This window comes from Elaeis guineensis, chromosome 11 (genome assembly GCF_000442705.2).
Source record: "Elaeis guineensis isolate ETL-2024a chromosome 11, EG11, whole genome shotgun sequence".
Classification (NCBI taxonomy): Eukaryota; Viridiplantae; Streptophyta; class Magnoliopsida; order Arecales; family Arecaceae; genus Elaeis; species Elaeis guineensis.
In genome coordinates this window covers 27400440-27417375 of record NC_026003.2, presented here as the reverse complement: position 1 = coordinate 27417375, position 16936 = coordinate 27400440, and the positions used below count along the sequence as shown (strand labels likewise).

Sequence of the window (16936 nt, the reverse complement as noted above, 5' to 3'; positions counted from 1 at the left end):
CAAATGTATAATATAAAACATTAATGGCCTTTGCATTTAGCTCAATTAGTTTCATATCATGCACATCCCAATCTGCTTCGAATTTGAAAACATCAATACCATTTACTTTAATTGTAAGAGTGTACGAGCCATTGATTATAACTCTCCATAATTAATAATTTAATACTTGAATATATATACGCATACGTGCTTTCCAATATATATAGTTTGCACTATTAAATAGTGATGGTCTCGAGATTAATTGTCCTTCGGCAAACGAGGAACCAACCGGGATTGTCATAATCTTTTATACTTTGATCGCAAGGTCAATAATTAAATATTAAAATATCTGCTCTGATACCAATTATTGTCCAGATGCAACAACCCAAAAGGAGGGATGAATTGGGATCTTAAAAATTTTTTAATCAAATTACACTCTAAACACGCATGTGCTTTACTTAATTCAACTTAATACGATTGTGTAATATATGCAACAGAATCAAATATGTATGAAGCTAAGTAAGAATTAAACAAAGCTAACCAAGAGTTAAACAAATTTGGCAAGCAAAGCAACAATTAAAAGTATGCAAAATATGTAAAGTAATAGAGAAAGAAGCATAACTCAAACACACAAAAATTTTATAGTGATTCGGTGCAACCTAACACCTACGTCCACTCTCCAAACTCTTCTTGAAAATTTTACTATAATCTCCCTGATTACAATGCATTTGCTTTCTCAGACTCACAAATAAATCCAGTTGATTTTCTGGGATCACCAACCAAAATCTTACACCCATAGTTTTCTGGGCTCCCTATCAATCTAATTGTTTTTATAGGCTCACCAATCAAAATCTTACACCAATATTTTTCGAACTCACTATTAATCCAGTTGATTTTACGAACTCACCAACCAAAACCTACAAAGTCCAATCTAGGCTTGGACGGATGTAATACCCAAGTTTCTTTCCCTCAAAGAAACTTGTAAAGAAAACAAAATACAAGCATAAGAATTTCAGATCAAAACAAAAATAGAAAAATAAACTCTTTTGGATGCAAAGAAGAAGTTGAATAATCGGCTCTTTCGAAGATTGAACACTCTTCTTTAAAGCTTAAAAGGATGCTTGAGAAATTATGAAAGATATCTCTTAAATGCCCTCTGAATTCAAAGCTCGATTCCTTTCTTTTTCTCTCTTTTTGATAGACAATGAAATTTTCTTAATCTAAAAATGATTTCTCTCTTAAACCCCACTCCTCTACCTTCCAAATTGATTTTCTAGCCTTAAATAGTCTTGGAGATGGATGGAGGAGTTTTGATCGTTCGAAAGGCTGATCTAGCCATTAGAGATAAAAACTAGCCATTAGAATCAAATCTACATACTTCTGAAAATTCTACAAAACTAACCATTGGATTTCGAGTCGACTCAAAATGTCTGCCAGTCTACTCGAGCTTTTTTTTCAAAAATCTAACTTTCTATCTTTTTCTGATAACTTCAACTTGGATATTCAAGTCGACTCGAATATCCGTTCAAATTTTCATGAGTCCACTCGAATTTCTATGAATCTATCCAAATTTTCTATCCTTTTTCTTTTGAATCGACTCGAATGACACTCGCATTGGCTCGAGGTGTGCCGACTAAAACTTTAACCTACCAAAACGCTTTTTTTTTTCTATTTTTCAGCTTGAGTTGACTCGAATAAAATTTAAATCGATTCGAACGACAACCCACTGAAAAATTCTACATATTTTTCTACATGAGTAACTTTTTGACTTCAACTTTTGAGGGCTTCTTCTACCTTAATTTTTATGATCTTTCACAACATATGGATTTCCAAAAACTTCTCATTTGCATTTTATTTAGGCATTTAAATCTATTTTTTTTAAATTTATTTTTTTTTAAAAATTTCTTCTATAGATAATTTTTTTATTTTTAATATTTAAAAAATCATATATTTACTCATAAATACATGATTAATAACATAATCACTCAAAATTTTAGAATCATGAAAATCAATCATAGAATTAACACATTTGTATGTTAACATATACAATTTCCCAAATTCGAACCTTATCAAGCCAGGTTGTTTTTAGGTCCAGCGTGAACTTGAAGTCAATATCAATATCAATCAGGTTTAGGCTTGCTTCAGTTCCATCCAAGTCAAGTTTCTTTTGAGTTTATTTCAGGGTAAGCATAAGCGAAGCTCTGCTCAGTTGACAACAGTACTGATAACCAACAATCTGATCATGCAGCGCCACCCATTTTAACTTAAATCATATCTACAATGCAGCATCCATCGTTTACATCCATTATGCATCGGCACAGTAATGGTTCTTCACAGTGAAATATACAATAGAAATTAACTTGAACATACACAATTGAAACCACAGAAAGCATAAAGGGGACCTCAAATTTATGACACTATAAAAAAATTGTTATTTACTAAATATAAATTGGTAGTCCAACTCTCTGTATTAAAGTAAATCTAAAAAATAGATGTTTATATTTTACAAACTCGTATGGTAGAGTGAATGCAATGAATCCTATATACAATCTAAGTCTGAAACCATTAACTGGAACTGTTTAATAACAAAACTATCATCAGAAACTGATACAAAGAAAAAGAACATGAACTCTGATTACAATATGGGAGGCAACCTGCAGTGAGAGCATACAAGCCTTAGAACATCAACTGTGAAATATAGATTAAAGCTGAAGGTCATCCAACGAAAGTTCTTGAGCTGACATCATCTTCATTTTCTGCAGTTAGAAATCAACAGGCAGGTTCTTAGTTTGATTTATATGCTTTTGGACATATAGATGGCTTGTCTCAAAAATTAAATGCAATTACTTCAATCACAGAATCAGCATGGAACTTTCATCATCAATAACGGAGTACAAGTTAAATCTATACTAGGATATGCCTAAAACAATTAAAATTGTAAGACATTTGCAAGCCTAAGCTACAGAACAGTTTGAAGTAGATCAGGTGGTTATGGTTGAGACATGCAATTCAACATGGATCAGTGAAGTTGTTCCCAGATCATATCATGGAATTCAAAACAAACCTGCATCTGAAATATGAAATATTTAGGGAGGAGAAATGAAACTTGGATAGGCAATTTATCATGTCAGTTTCATAGACTCACCGTAATAAACTTGGGAGGATCATCAAGACTAGATGCGCCAAGGATGACTTCTCTATTCAGCTTTGATGTAAGCTTATGAACCACATGTAGCTGATACAAGCATTGAAGGATGGTTCTAAATACAATCCAACAATGAAAGTTCAAAGCATGTATAATTAATCAGAGGCATTGAGGTACCTCAGATCGAGTCATTCCACCAATAACGAAGATAAAAATACGCTGGCCCATCCTTTTGCAATCACTCGATGCATGCCTCAATATAGAATCACTGAAAAACTCAATGATCAACAAAAGAGAAGACTGATAGAAATTGGAAATTTTGAGATTAAGCAGGCAGTTCAGAGGCCTACAAGTAAATAGCAAGACTGCACGCACCTTCTATTTAGTTATGTAGAAACAAAATGAAAATATTTGACAACATGATATTATATTCTTGCCAGATTACTTGAAGTGCACAGGTTAATTTTTTTGAGAACTTGAATGATCATCACCATACCTTGAATAGCCATCATCAGAATTTCGAGGCCTAGCCCATGTGGCAGTCCTCCTGGATCTCATGGAGTGAGCTGGTTGAAAATGTGCTGTCCGAACTGGTACACTCTGTGAGGTTCCAAGGAAAGTAGGACTTGGGTCATTCATGCATGGATACTCATCTTTTGGTAGTTCACCTTTTCCAAGTTTCTCAATCAACTCCTGAAAGAAACGAGGAACTACAGATGTCAGGCAACATGTCATGAGGCTCAACAGAAGAAAGGGGAAAGGAATGCCTCATCTGACCAAGCAGAGAGATGTTGCCAATATAACTAGACAGAAATGATTGCAAAGATTCTTCCAATATGTATCAATATGCACTATCAATATAACATCAACCAGTGCCATGCTATAAAAAGAAGTCCATAAAAAAGCCTCTTAATCCAGCATATGAAAACGATCACAAGTGTTTGTTTTTTTTTTTTTTTTTTGGATGTCTATCCAAGGGCCACTCCATAGAAGTCTCCAACATGTTTATTTTATAAAGAAGGAAGTCTTACTGTATGAACATGTAAGAAAAAGGAAAACTGAAATCAGATAATGTTTCTCTCTTTTGTTCTCACTGTTTTCCATTTTTCCCTTTCCTATTATCTCGACAGATGTTGATATGTAATCGCTGAAGTTCCTTTGCTTTATCAGCATCAAAAGAAACAAAGAAAACTAATTTACAGGAAAAACATAAAATAGAACAAGGAAATTACAATGAAAGATCACTGTACATCACCTTCATGCATCATATTGCTTCTAATATTCCATTTTTCTGTGCATGATAGCCCACATCAGTTGCTTATTTCTCTTCTTCATCTTGCTCATACCAATATCTCAATTTGCCCCATCTACTATTGTTAACTTGCATATTGAGGTCTTTAAGTATTATGTACTAAATCCATTTCTAAAATCACTTCCATACCATGCTGAGTGCTCATATGAATCAGAGTGATGACCCAGAAGATCAGAGAAACCTTTTCCTCCTCCAAGCATGGTACTCACCATCTACCATGTTTAGATTAATCATACATCACACATGAATCAAGAATGCACATTGGAAACACTATGATTCCTCTATCATGTGTATCGGAAGGCTGGTCACATGCAAAATGAGATCTGATAGAAGCAATAATGAATATTCTTTCAGCTATAAATCAGAGAGGCATATGTTACAGGAGAGTGCATTAACCACAGATTAAGAATGTATTTGACACAATTAAGAGGGGGATAACTAATCCTACTTCTAAAGGACATGCATCATAAAGTATCATTGAAAACACAAATTTTGCCCTACTACTAATTCTAAATTAGGCAACACCCCCAACCCCACTCACCCAAAAAAAAAAAAAAAAAGATTAAACACTGCTACAGGTCTGACGTGCTAATAGGGCTATGCTTTCGTACTTGATATAAAATGCAGGATCATGAATATACTTGACCTGCACAATTTGCCTAGATATTAGCAGTAAAAAACTGACTAGGGCTTTAAATATAGGTACTAAATCTCGTATTGCTTTTCTATTGGAACGATATGATATTAGTATGGTTTCAATACCAACAAATGTGTTTCGTAACTGAAAGCATCAAAAAGAATGAGAACTCATCAGTACTGACTGGCACAGTCAATATAATCAGTGCGGTACCATTAGTATGGACTAATATGGTTGGTGCATATAGTTACAAATGGTTTCCGCTCCAATTATTTTTTACCTTTTTGAGATCAACCATGCAGTGCTAGTATGGACCATGTGGTTGACACCTGAGACCCCATCAATCAAATTTTTTGTAGCAGATATGACAAAATATACCAGTCATTATAGTTTCTATTAGAGCTACGAGTGGATTGTGTTGACGTGCATCCAATCTAGAATCGATCTGAAATTAATCCAGTCCAACCCAAACCAAAGTTATTTGGATGAGATCTTGATTCAAAAACATGATTTATTTCGAATATCGATTGGATTTAGGTCACAAAGTTACCAATTCGAACCAGAACCAACCCAAACCGATCCAAAACTAGTATACTATATATTTCAAGACCCTCCTTGAATACATAAAATGATTTTTCATTTTATAATACGGTTTTCCGAAAATTTATGTTGTTGATTATAATTATATGTGCTTATCAACCAAATTTTATGTAGAATATGTTTTTGATTATGTCCACGTATTGCTTAGTATTATTTTATTGCATAATATGTTTATGATATAATTAAGTAATCAATTTATATATGTTTATTTTGGTGTGCCTGGACTATTTTTCACCCGATTCAATGGATTGATAAACTAAATCTGGTCCAATCCAACCCAAAAGGAATTGAATTTTGTTTGGGTTCAATTTTACCCATTCAAATATGGATTGTATCCATCCCCGATCCAACCAGATCCGCTTGCAGCTATATTTTCTATACTCACTTAAGCCTTGATTATTTTTTATATACAGGATACCTGTGTTTAATGAAGAGTATATTCATAACAGGATCTGTGGAGAATTTGCTTGAGATGGAACTCAAACATCATGGATAAGAGGGCTCAAAGAATCTGGTTATAATAGTAGACATAGATATGTTGACAAAATGACCTATTGACGTCCCTCTTCATACTTCCTATGAATCTGCTCATGGATATATATTAAGTCAAAATGAAAACACACTTACATTTCCTACAAGGAGCATGAACCCATCTTTAATAGGAGAGTATAATTTAAAGAAAATTCCTAACGATTTTAAAACTATGTGAGGGAGAATCACTGCTACAGGCCCATGCATGTGCTCTTTTATTATTTTGATGTGGGAAAAAAAAAAAGAAGTCTCTAACTAGAATAGTGAAAATATGATTTCTTATCTCAAAAAGCAAGCAATATTTTCAGCATGAGTATTTTTGAAATTTTCAGAGACTAAATAAAAGCACCTTTTGATAATAAAGAAGATCAATGTGGCTAGCTTGGAGCATAGTTTTGACATGAAGTTAATGTTTAGAAGGTTCACAAACTCAGTACCAAAATTTGTGCTAGTTGCCGGCTGATACGGTACCGAACTATACCATACCAATAATTAAAAAAATCAAAAAAAATCCCACCCATCAGTACCAAAAAAAAAAAAAAGAAAATCGAGCCGAACCGTACCGAACCGGATCAAACCGCTCGGTATCAGCCCGAACCGCCTAATACCGTACAGAACCGATCGATTCGGTCCAGTTCACCCATTTTTCGAAAATCCGGCCTAAACCGAACCGACTCCCCATCGGATGTACCAGCCGGTTCAGGCCGATACCGAATACCATGGTCTAGACTCTAAATTGTTAGCTGGAACTTGGAAGCAAAAGTATAATTATGACACTGTATCATGCATGAAAAAGCAAATTAAAAAGAAAAGATGCAGTAAAGCTATCGAGGAATAGAGAAACACAAGAAAACTCTCAAGTAAACCCATGCATACAATCTGGACAAAGAGATAAGGAATAATATTCATGAGCTTTAACCAGGCTTAGTATAATCCAAATCTAGACATAAATCTAATATGTACCTCTATCATGGGATAAAATCTTGATAGTTGCCATGTCTTTTCCTCATCATTCCGTTCTTTCCTGACCGCATGCTTTTTCTGATAGCCAACAAAGTACACAGAGCAAGTTCTAGATCAGTTGCCAAAATACAAGCAAGAACTCAACTAAGGCACAGATGTATTTACCCTGTGAACATCAAACTTGAGAGAGAAAAACCCCCTCGATGTTTTTTTAGTATCCGATCGTCCTAAGTATCTCATGCTATTCACAGCATTCATATCATCAGCCGATAATCTCGCCAGCTGTAGAACAAGAATATTCCTTTCAGGAACCCATCTTAAGTTTAGAAATGCATGAGAGCAAGGGCAACAGAAATCCAAAGCGATTACAATCCTTTAACATACGACAGTTATGCTTCTGTCTCACTAACCCATTTTCAGAACATGCAAGCCATATAGCCAAAAAGTAGAACTCACCTTATATTCTCCAGTAGAATAAACAAGTTACAAATACTGCAGCATCCTTTTTGACTGACATGTCAGTTTTATATGCGAAAGTAGCGCTTTTATGAAAACCATCACATCATGAAAAACTAGCAAAACAAGTGCAGAATTTGAGATGATCTACCCTTTCTGTAGCCTATAATAAAAAGGAAAGCGATCATGTTCAGATTCCATCAACGGAAAAAAAATGACCAAAAGAAGTCATCAACAAAACTTAGGGTGGATGAGAACTACTCGTGGGATTTACCAGTTCACCAAAGACAGTGGATCATCAAATGATAACTATATTATCTACTCAAAAGTCCATTTTGTTAACACAATGCTAGAGGATTACTGACAAAAGTCATGACTGGCTATAGGAGATTTTAGATCAATTTAGTTCTATATCAAGTTATGAGGTTGTTACACTTACAAATAAGTTTTTCTTAATTTTATTGTTTTGTCTGTGTGTGCATGTGCATGCATGGTTTGCTGAACCATGATGAACGAGCCAGTTTGGGGTGTACCAAACTGGACTGGTCAGTTACTGATTTACTGGCATGGTTTATTACCTTGATATAAAATGGAGGGGGAGGGAGAAGGAGAGAGAGGAAAAGAAAAGAGAGGGAAGGATAGGGAGAGGAAGGGAGGTAGAAGGGGAAAGAGAGGGAGAGAGAAGGCTAATCGAAATAGGGATCCCCTCTTCTGTTTTGAAACAGAGGATCCTATTTTGTTTTTCGCTGATTTCAAGCTGAAGTCGGTAGTTCGAAGTCTGCAAAAAATTGAGATCGGCAAAGAGCAAACCAGTTCAAAAAATTGGAAAAAAAAAGGGTTGGTCCTAGAATGCCATGATACGGACCATACCATATCGTGTTAGTGCTGACTGGTAAGGATCCCAATACCGGTTTTGCAAACCTAGTGCACATGTGATAGTTAATGAATGGCAAGGTAAAATAAGTGCTTGGCTTGTACTTTAGTTGGACCAATGGTCTAACTTATGGTTGCCATGACCTCAATCCAAATAGGGATCGAAATCCGTAGTTGTACCAAGAACTGTAGCACCAATCCTACAATCTGGTTGCAGTTTGAGGATGGGCAGAGCACCTAGGAGTCACCAACCGAATGAGATTCGAGGATGGGGCAAGATAATCTACCAGATGAAAGAATAGAAACAGGATTACTAAGAATTATGTTGTCCAGACACTTTGATTTACCCTAAACATGAATACTACAAACTTGGAACGGACACTGGTATGAGTTAGTATGACACTTGGGTTTGGATCTGTAAGAAGAAATTCTTAAAGATTATTAGAAGATTAGACCAAACTTGCACCCAAGTTCATGTAGCACCGCCCAGGATTGTTGATCATCATGTTTCCTGTCACTCAGTTACACAATCTACCAAAAAAAAAATATGGAGAGAGAACTAGAACTCGGGAATTTTGTTATTTCTATTTAATTATTAATTTGAGCGTCAATAGCATCAAAATTTGTGCCTCTCATCTTGGAGTAATGCAGTGAGCTATAAAGGGATAATTATACTAAGAAACAAGAAAATACAGGGTGATAATATGATGTTACTTTACTCTTTATATGCTATATGGTCAGACCATCCAATTAAAATATGCCTATATTTCATGTAAAAGAATGAAATGACAGTCACCATTATATTATGGAGGAAATTGCATCTCCTTCCCTCCCTCCACCCTTACCGAGCTCGGCAAGAGCTTAGATGGCCTCTGACGACCGCCGAAGGCCCTCTCTTCCTCTCCTTCTCTCTCTTTCTTCTCCCTCCCTCCGAGATGGCCGCTGTGCCATTTTATATGCCTGAACCGGACCGGTATCCCGTCGGTACCATTCGACACAGCTCGAACCATCCGGTTCAGGACGATTCGGTGAACACTGTGTAATTCCTATTAATTTACTTGTGAAATGCTCTATTATATGCCCTTTTCAAGTTATTAAAGAACATATGTGAATTCCTTTTTGTTTCCAAAGCTTTCATCAATTGCGTACACAAGTGGCCTCCATTGTTGACTATATTGGCATAAACATAAACCAGCTTATTGCATCATCATTTCATACTGTTCACCTATGATGCATTTTTGTATATCTGATTTTTTATAAAATGATGCTACCACACTACCTTTTTCCAGTCATTTTGACATTCCTCTATTTTAAAGAATTTATTGAACAAGTCAGATACCAAAATAATCCAATTGCCTCCAAGAATCCTTTTGTTGGTCCAGTAGTGTCCTCCAATCAATTCTTTCCTCTAATTTTAGTTGCAGTGGTTAAGAACAAAGCCCATTGATAATCTCAGTCTGTATTATAATTAGCTCACAACAAGCAGTCCATAACAAATTCTAAATCACTTACAAAGTTACAATACTGTCAAATTCCAAAAGAGTTTCAATTAATGAAATTCCAAAGGAGTTGCAGAAAACAGAAAAGAAAAATGATATGTGAATTTCATAATGAAATTGAATTTCAAATAATCAAAAGTTGGTCAAAATATATGTAGTGACAATTTATACAATATGTATAACAATAGAAAACCTAATGCTCAGATCCATTGTACATTAAGCTAGAAGAATAACTCCGAGTTTCCTCTAGGCTGCCTTCGAGCTAGCCCATGCAAAAGATTATGGAAATAATTCATAATATAGAAGATGTAATGTCATAACCATGTTTGCTGAACTGTGCCAAACCAACCAATTCGGGATGTCTCGAACCAGACTGTACAGGGACCAGCATAGTTTAGGCTTTTAAAATGAGACGGGGCCGGTTTGCTCCTTAACCCCCCTCCCCCCCAAATCCCCCAGCTATTAAATCTCCCATGGCTTGAATCGCACATCCGACTGCCCACCCTCTTCCTCTCCTCTAGGCTCGAGATACCTGAGAGTGCACCCCCCTCCAACCACTTGCAATGGTCCACCCCCTTGCCACCCATATTCTAGATGTCCCTCTCTCTCTCTCTCTCTCTCAAGGTCAGGTTAGGTTTCAGATTTTCCTCACCCTCCCCCTTCTTCCCACCCTCCCTCTTTCTTCATCTCTCTTGCTCAAGTTAGGGTTAGGGCTTCCTTCGGCCCTCCCCTACCCCCCTTCTCTCTCTCTTCCTCTCCTTTTCTCCCTCTCTGACTTTCTCTGTGTGGTGCACCCCGAAATAACACAGTACAGGCCCGCACCATATCGAACCGATCACTGGCCGGTAAGGCCAGTAAAATATGACCCAACCCACCAACCTGACCTGTATTCGACCCGCCATAAACAGATTTGGACTTAAGCTAAATGGATTCAGGTCATAAATAGGTTGACCCATTTAACCCGTTTAATATTTAGATTGGATTTGGGTTTCAAAAAATCTGAGCCATTTAACCCGTTTAATATTCAATCAGGTTAAGTCAGATAACCCGTTTAACCCATTTAAGATCTATTTAACTTGTTTAAAACTTGCTTAACCTACTTCTAACCCATTTAACCCAACCTGTTTAATCCATTTAACATGTTAAAAACCCATTTAACCTAACTTGGCCCGTGTAATAAATGGGTTAAGTAGGTCAATTGGGTTACCTACTATTTAATAAACAGATCAGGTTCAAATCTGAATTTTTGACCTGTTTAATAAACAGATCGGGTTTGGATTGATGATTTTTTGATCCGACCCGCATCGACCCGACCCGACCCAACCAAATTGCCACCCCTATCAACCGATACAGCCTCCAACACCAGCTCAGTGAACCTTGGTCATAATCATAGCCAATTCAAAATATAAATATAGAAATTCAAACTATAAGAAACATCAAAGTATAGCACTAAGCACAAAGAATAAAAATTATAAGAAAGATGCTTGATTACTACAATAGTACAATGATCACATGTAAATCAGACTTCCTATCTATAATGCAACACTGAATAATAACAGTTTGCTATTCACCTGTATCAACTTTGAACATTTATCACCTTCAAACTTCTCTGGATAGATAGCAGCATAAATCATTAACAACCGCAATTTATTTTCAGGAGTGACATCCTGCAGAAATAAGTTCATCTGCATGTCAAACTGTTGTGGATGAAAAAGAAAAAATGAATTATCTTCATCTTGAGCTCAATCCAATCAAGAAACCTGCTTTGTCTGTAGAAAATTAATTAATTCTTTTGTCCTAGCATCTCCAAAGACAAGATCCTGCTCCAGCTGACCAATTTCTCGAAGTCCAAGTTCTTTAATCACATTGTTAATTTTTCCTGCAATCTATACAAATTGCAAAGATCAGATAGATGTGATGCTTTGCAAATCATTCCTTCTCACTCACATGATTCATTGAAAGTTGTCAGTTCAGTAGCTTCCTTCTAAGCTCATTAACATGATGCAGTTCACAAATAAAGCTAGAAAATTGGGAATTAATTTTTTCTTGTCAAAAAAGAAACTGAATGGTAGAATGCATTGCCACTTCTTCTGAAACAAAAAAAGGTAATTCCTTGCAGTAAAAGGAAACAATTAAGTTAATTTATTCACATACTGAAATCACTTTCACCCGATCCAAGCTTCTACCAGAATCTCTACATACCCAGCAGACCGTAATCATAAACATCGAACAAGCTGCTGAAGGAAAAACTGGCTTTTTCCTTGTAGGATCTTCCAGATCTAATGAGATCTGGGATGGAATATTTTAAAAAAAATTATCCTACGATATTTCAGATCTATTAGATCTAATTCATATTATCTGATATTAAATCTAAAATTAAATCTGGAAACATGAGGAATAGAGAAATACCTCTAGAGTAACTAGATTATCCTATAGATGATCGCAGCAATGTCCGAGATTCTAAAATAGCTACGCAGTCGCCTGGCCTCTACTGGTATCCACTCAAGCAGGATCTGGATCGTCTTCTCCTTGCGAATCTCTGCCCCAAAAATCAGATCTGGATCTGATCTGGAAGATCTTCAAAAGATCTTCTGAAGCTGGAGCAGCAGCTTCTCGACAAATCCCTGCAGCCTTCTGATCAGGGAGCCACCACGCCTTGGACAAGCACCAGATGGACGTCCAACTTCTTGGACGTGAAAGGGGAGAGAGAAGACCAGAGGGGACGTGGAGAAGTGGAGGGATATTAGGCTTTTGCTGGGGATTGAGCAGATTCTCTAAACCTTAGGTGCAGATAGGGTTTAAATAGACCCTGCTGTGCCATGCAGTGCCACGTCATTCGACCAATCAGAAAATTTAATTAATTCTGAAAAAATTCTGATTGGAGTGATGTCATCTGATCATATCAGATAAGAATCCCACCAAACCCTCCTACTGTTGGCGCCAATACTGGATAAACACAGTGAGATTGGCGCCCAACAGTTTGAGTCGATCAAAGTATAGAGTCCTCATCTCATGGGACTCTATCCTTATCCACTTGGGACGCACGCCCAATCTGATCTTGGTGCCCACTTTGAGGCTTAATTTAACAGGTGGACACTCCACAAAAACTCTCCAATGACCTCTTGCCAAGTGGCCTTCAGTTTAAGATCCATAAGTCAACGTTTGATCGATGTCCTAAAATGAAAATGACAGTTAACAGAAATTGGCAGATGTTGTCTTAAATTCATCTCATGAATTAAGACAACTTTTCTGAGCTAGACTGGCTCCAGTCAGACTGAGAGAAACCTTCTCAAGGTTCTCTAGGTGAGTCAAATTACATTTGGCTCAGTCGAGATGAAAAAGATTGCACAAGGAACAAGTTAGGCTCAATCATGCGCTAGCAGATTTCCTTGAACCTAATTGGATCTAATCCAAATCAATCGAACTAGGCTAGCTCAATTGATGACATCTAGACCCTAACTCTTGTTTGTGTGATCCAGTTAGGTTCATTTTCGTATGGTAAGGAGACATGTAGTGATCTCATCATCGACATCATCGAAACGTCTTTCGATGGATCAGAACTCTTCTGATTCAGACAATTAGAATGATCGATCATCAATATCATTCTAATTGCTCCCAAAATCCACCAGTGACACCTAGCAGTATATGGTGGCAACCCATCAGAAATGAAGACGAACCTCTCGGTACAGCTACCTGTGTAATTGAATTCCTCTATTACGAGTCCCGACTGAATTAGGGTTAAGATGAACTCATCAAACCCAACATCAGTCATATGAATCAATCGATCGATTCGAGTCCGATGTGAAATCCCAATGGAAAACTCTTTTCTATTATTTCACTCTGCCATGACCATGGACTTAAGGACTCGATCTTTCGATCATCATAGGACTACTCTCATCTACCGAGGTTGATAGATCCCTTCTTGGTGCGATCTGGTTCCTACAATAAATATGCTACAGCCAACATACACCTCAGGGTTCCGAATGGCTAGGAGAACGAGTTATGTGTAGTCAAACTATAACACACTCAAGGTGAACTGTCGATGAACCTCAGGTCAAAGAACTAGACACACAGCTGCAGCATCGAGCTAGTTAACTTCCTTATGACTACTCAAGGTGGTCACGCTCAGTACTCTCGTTCTCAACGAATACCTGTACTCTTGCTCGGTGTCTCCACACCGTAGACTCAAGACACATCTACCCTAAGGAAGCGATCGTACACCAACCTTCCGGATCGATCACCATCCTCATGATGATCCTATGGTCAGGAGCTGTTTATGAGTTAGTTATGTAAATTCATGCCTTAAATTTTTAACTCTTGAAAATATGAATTAACCTTCCTACTAACTCAAAGGATGTATCACAAAAATAATGTACACAATGTGATAGTAGAATAACCCTTTTATTCATTTATAGTCAAAATTATAAATTTGCCCTTACATTTGTATAGGAATGTGTCAGCCAATCTGGCATCTAGGGCACACATCTAACAAACTCCCACTTGACCTAATGCCAATTGGCTACATATCTAAGTCCCATCTTCTCAAGGTGGGCTTCGATCTTCTGCTGGCCTAATGGCTTTGTCAGTGGGTCTGCCACATTGTCTGTGGAGTCGACTCTCTTAACCTCGACATAATCCTTTTTGAGGTAATCACGGATCAAATAGAATCGCCGCTCGATATGTTTGACTTCTGGTGAGACCTTGGCTTCTTAGCTAGGACTATGGCGCCATTATTGTCGCAGTAAAGAGGGATGGCATCCGATGACATCACTCCAAGCTCTGCGGCAAATTTCTTGTACCAGAATGCCTCCTTCACAGCTTCCGATGCAGCAATATACTCTGCCTCCATGGTGGAATCAGCAATTACCGTCTGCTTGGAACTCTTCCAGCTGACTGCACCACCATTGCAAATGAACAGACTCCTAGATGTAGACTTTCGATCATCTATATCAGACATAAAGTCTGAATCTGTAAATCCCTGAACCTGGAGTTCTCCATTCCCAAAGACTAGAAACATATCCTTAGTCCTTCTCAAGTACTTAAAATACATTTCACAGAAGTCCAATGCTCTTTGTCTGGATTCGACTGATATCTGCTTGTGACACTCACAGCATGGGCTATATCAGGTCGTGTACATAGCATGGCATACATGAGGCTCCCTATTACGGAAGCATAAAGGATCTTGCTCATGCGTTCAATCTCCTCAGGTGTACTAGGACACATCTTCTTGGAGAGATGAATGCCATGTCTAAAAGGTACTAAACCTCTTTTGGAGTTTTCCATGCTAAACCTTTTTAGCACCTCTATGTACATCTTCTGTGAAAGTCCGAGCATCCTATTTGGTCTATTTCTATAGACCTTAATACCCAGTATAAAGGATGCCTCTCCTAGATCTTTCATAGAGAACTCCTTAGACAACCATATTTTGACTAAGATCAACATGGAAATATTATTCCCAATCAGGAGGATGTTATCTACGTACAGTACGAGGAAGACAACTGCGCTCCCATTGATCTTCTTGAATACACATGGTTCCTCCTCGTTCTTGATGAAACCAAACATTTTGATCACATCATTGAAACGAGTATTCCAACTCCGAGATGCTTGCTTAAGTCTATAAATGGACCTTTACAGCTTGCAGACCTTGTGATCATCATCACTGGATGTAAAACCAAGCGGCTGTTCCATATAGATATCTTCTTCAAGATATCCATTTAAGAACGCCGTTTTTACGTCCATCTGCCATATTTCATAATCGAAATAGGCTGCAACGGCAAGCAATGTGCGGATGGATTTTAGCATGGCTACGGACGAGAAGATATCTTGATAGTCAATACCTTCGCGCTGACTATAACTTTCACTACGAGCCTATCCTTGAATGTCTCCACATTCCCATCTGCACCTATCTTTCTCTTGAAGATCCATTTACACCTAATAGGTACAATACCTTCAGGTGGATCTACCAAGGTCCAGACTTGATTTGAGTGCATCGAGTCAATTTCTGATCTCATTGCCTCTAACCATATCTCGGAGTCGATATCTGATATCGCCTCGTCATAGGTCTTGGGGTCATCACCATGAGCTCCATACATAGGTCTTGTATGGTACCTAAGTACCTTTCAGGAGGAGGAAAACCCTAGTCGATCTACGAGGTGGAAGAGATTGTGTTAGGACTGGTTCTAATTGATTGGGTTCCTCAGGTTCTTTAGCTCGTTGCTCTTGAGAGACATTCTCCTTGAGCTTAATTATTCTTCCGATGCCACTATCTTGAATAAACTATTTTTAAAAAAAATAGCATGTCGATTCACAATCATATTGTGATCTTCCGGAATATAAAAATAGTATCCTAATGACTCTTTAGAATATCCTATGAACCGAGCTCTAAAAGACCTGAACTCTAACTTGTCCGCCTGCTGTCTCTTGACATGAGCCGGACAACCCCAAATTCTGAGATGACTCAGACTTGGTTTTTACCATGCCATATCTCATACGGTGTGGTAGGAACGATTTTAGAGGAAACCCTATTCAATACATATATTGCTGTCATGAGACAATGTCCCCAAAAAAACTCAGGGAGATCCGTGAAGCTCATCATGGAACGGACCATATCTAATAGGATCCGGTTTCTCCATTCTGAAATCCCGTTGAGTTATGGCATTCCAGGTGGAGTCCATTGAGAGACTATGCCATTGTTCTTAAGATAGTCTAGGAACTCCCGACTAAGATATTCACCTCCTCGATCTGATCGAAGAACCTCAATGGGCTTTCCTGTTTGTTTTTCTATCTCATGCCTGAATTCTTTGAACTTTTCAAAGGCTTCAGACTTGTATTTCATTAGAAACACATACCCGTACCTAGACATATCATCGGTAAAGATAATGAAGTAGACATACTTGCCTCTAGCCGACACATCAAATGGGCCGCACACATCCGTATGTACT

General features: G+C 37.6%; 1 protein-coding gene across 2 annotated transcripts in view; it reads right to left on the bottom strand.

The window, feature by feature from the left end:
• Positions 1-2366: 2366 nt before the first annotated feature.
• The window catches only part of LOC105034540 (probable protein transport Sec1a), a 99185-nt gene continuing 84615 nt past the window's right edge, over positions 2367-16936 (bottom strand). For both annotated transcript variants that reach the window (XM_029261660.2, XM_073245551.1), the window contains 8 exons: positions 11756-11881; positions 11567-11662; positions 7333-7449; positions 7168-7245; positions 3621-3817; positions 3302-3392; positions 3125-3214; positions 2367-2735 (listed from right to left, as the gene is read on the bottom strand). In XM_029261660.2, the coding sequence (XP_029117493.2) occupies positions 2682-2735; positions 3125-3214; positions 3302-3392; positions 3621-3817; positions 7168-7245; positions 7333-7449; positions 11567-11662; positions 11756-11881 (849 nt within the window). In that variant the 3' untranslated portion in view covers positions 2367-2681. The remainder of the gene's footprint in view (positions 2736-3124; positions 3215-3301; positions 3393-3620; positions 3818-7167; positions 7246-7332; positions 7450-11566; positions 11663-11755; positions 11882-16936) is intronic.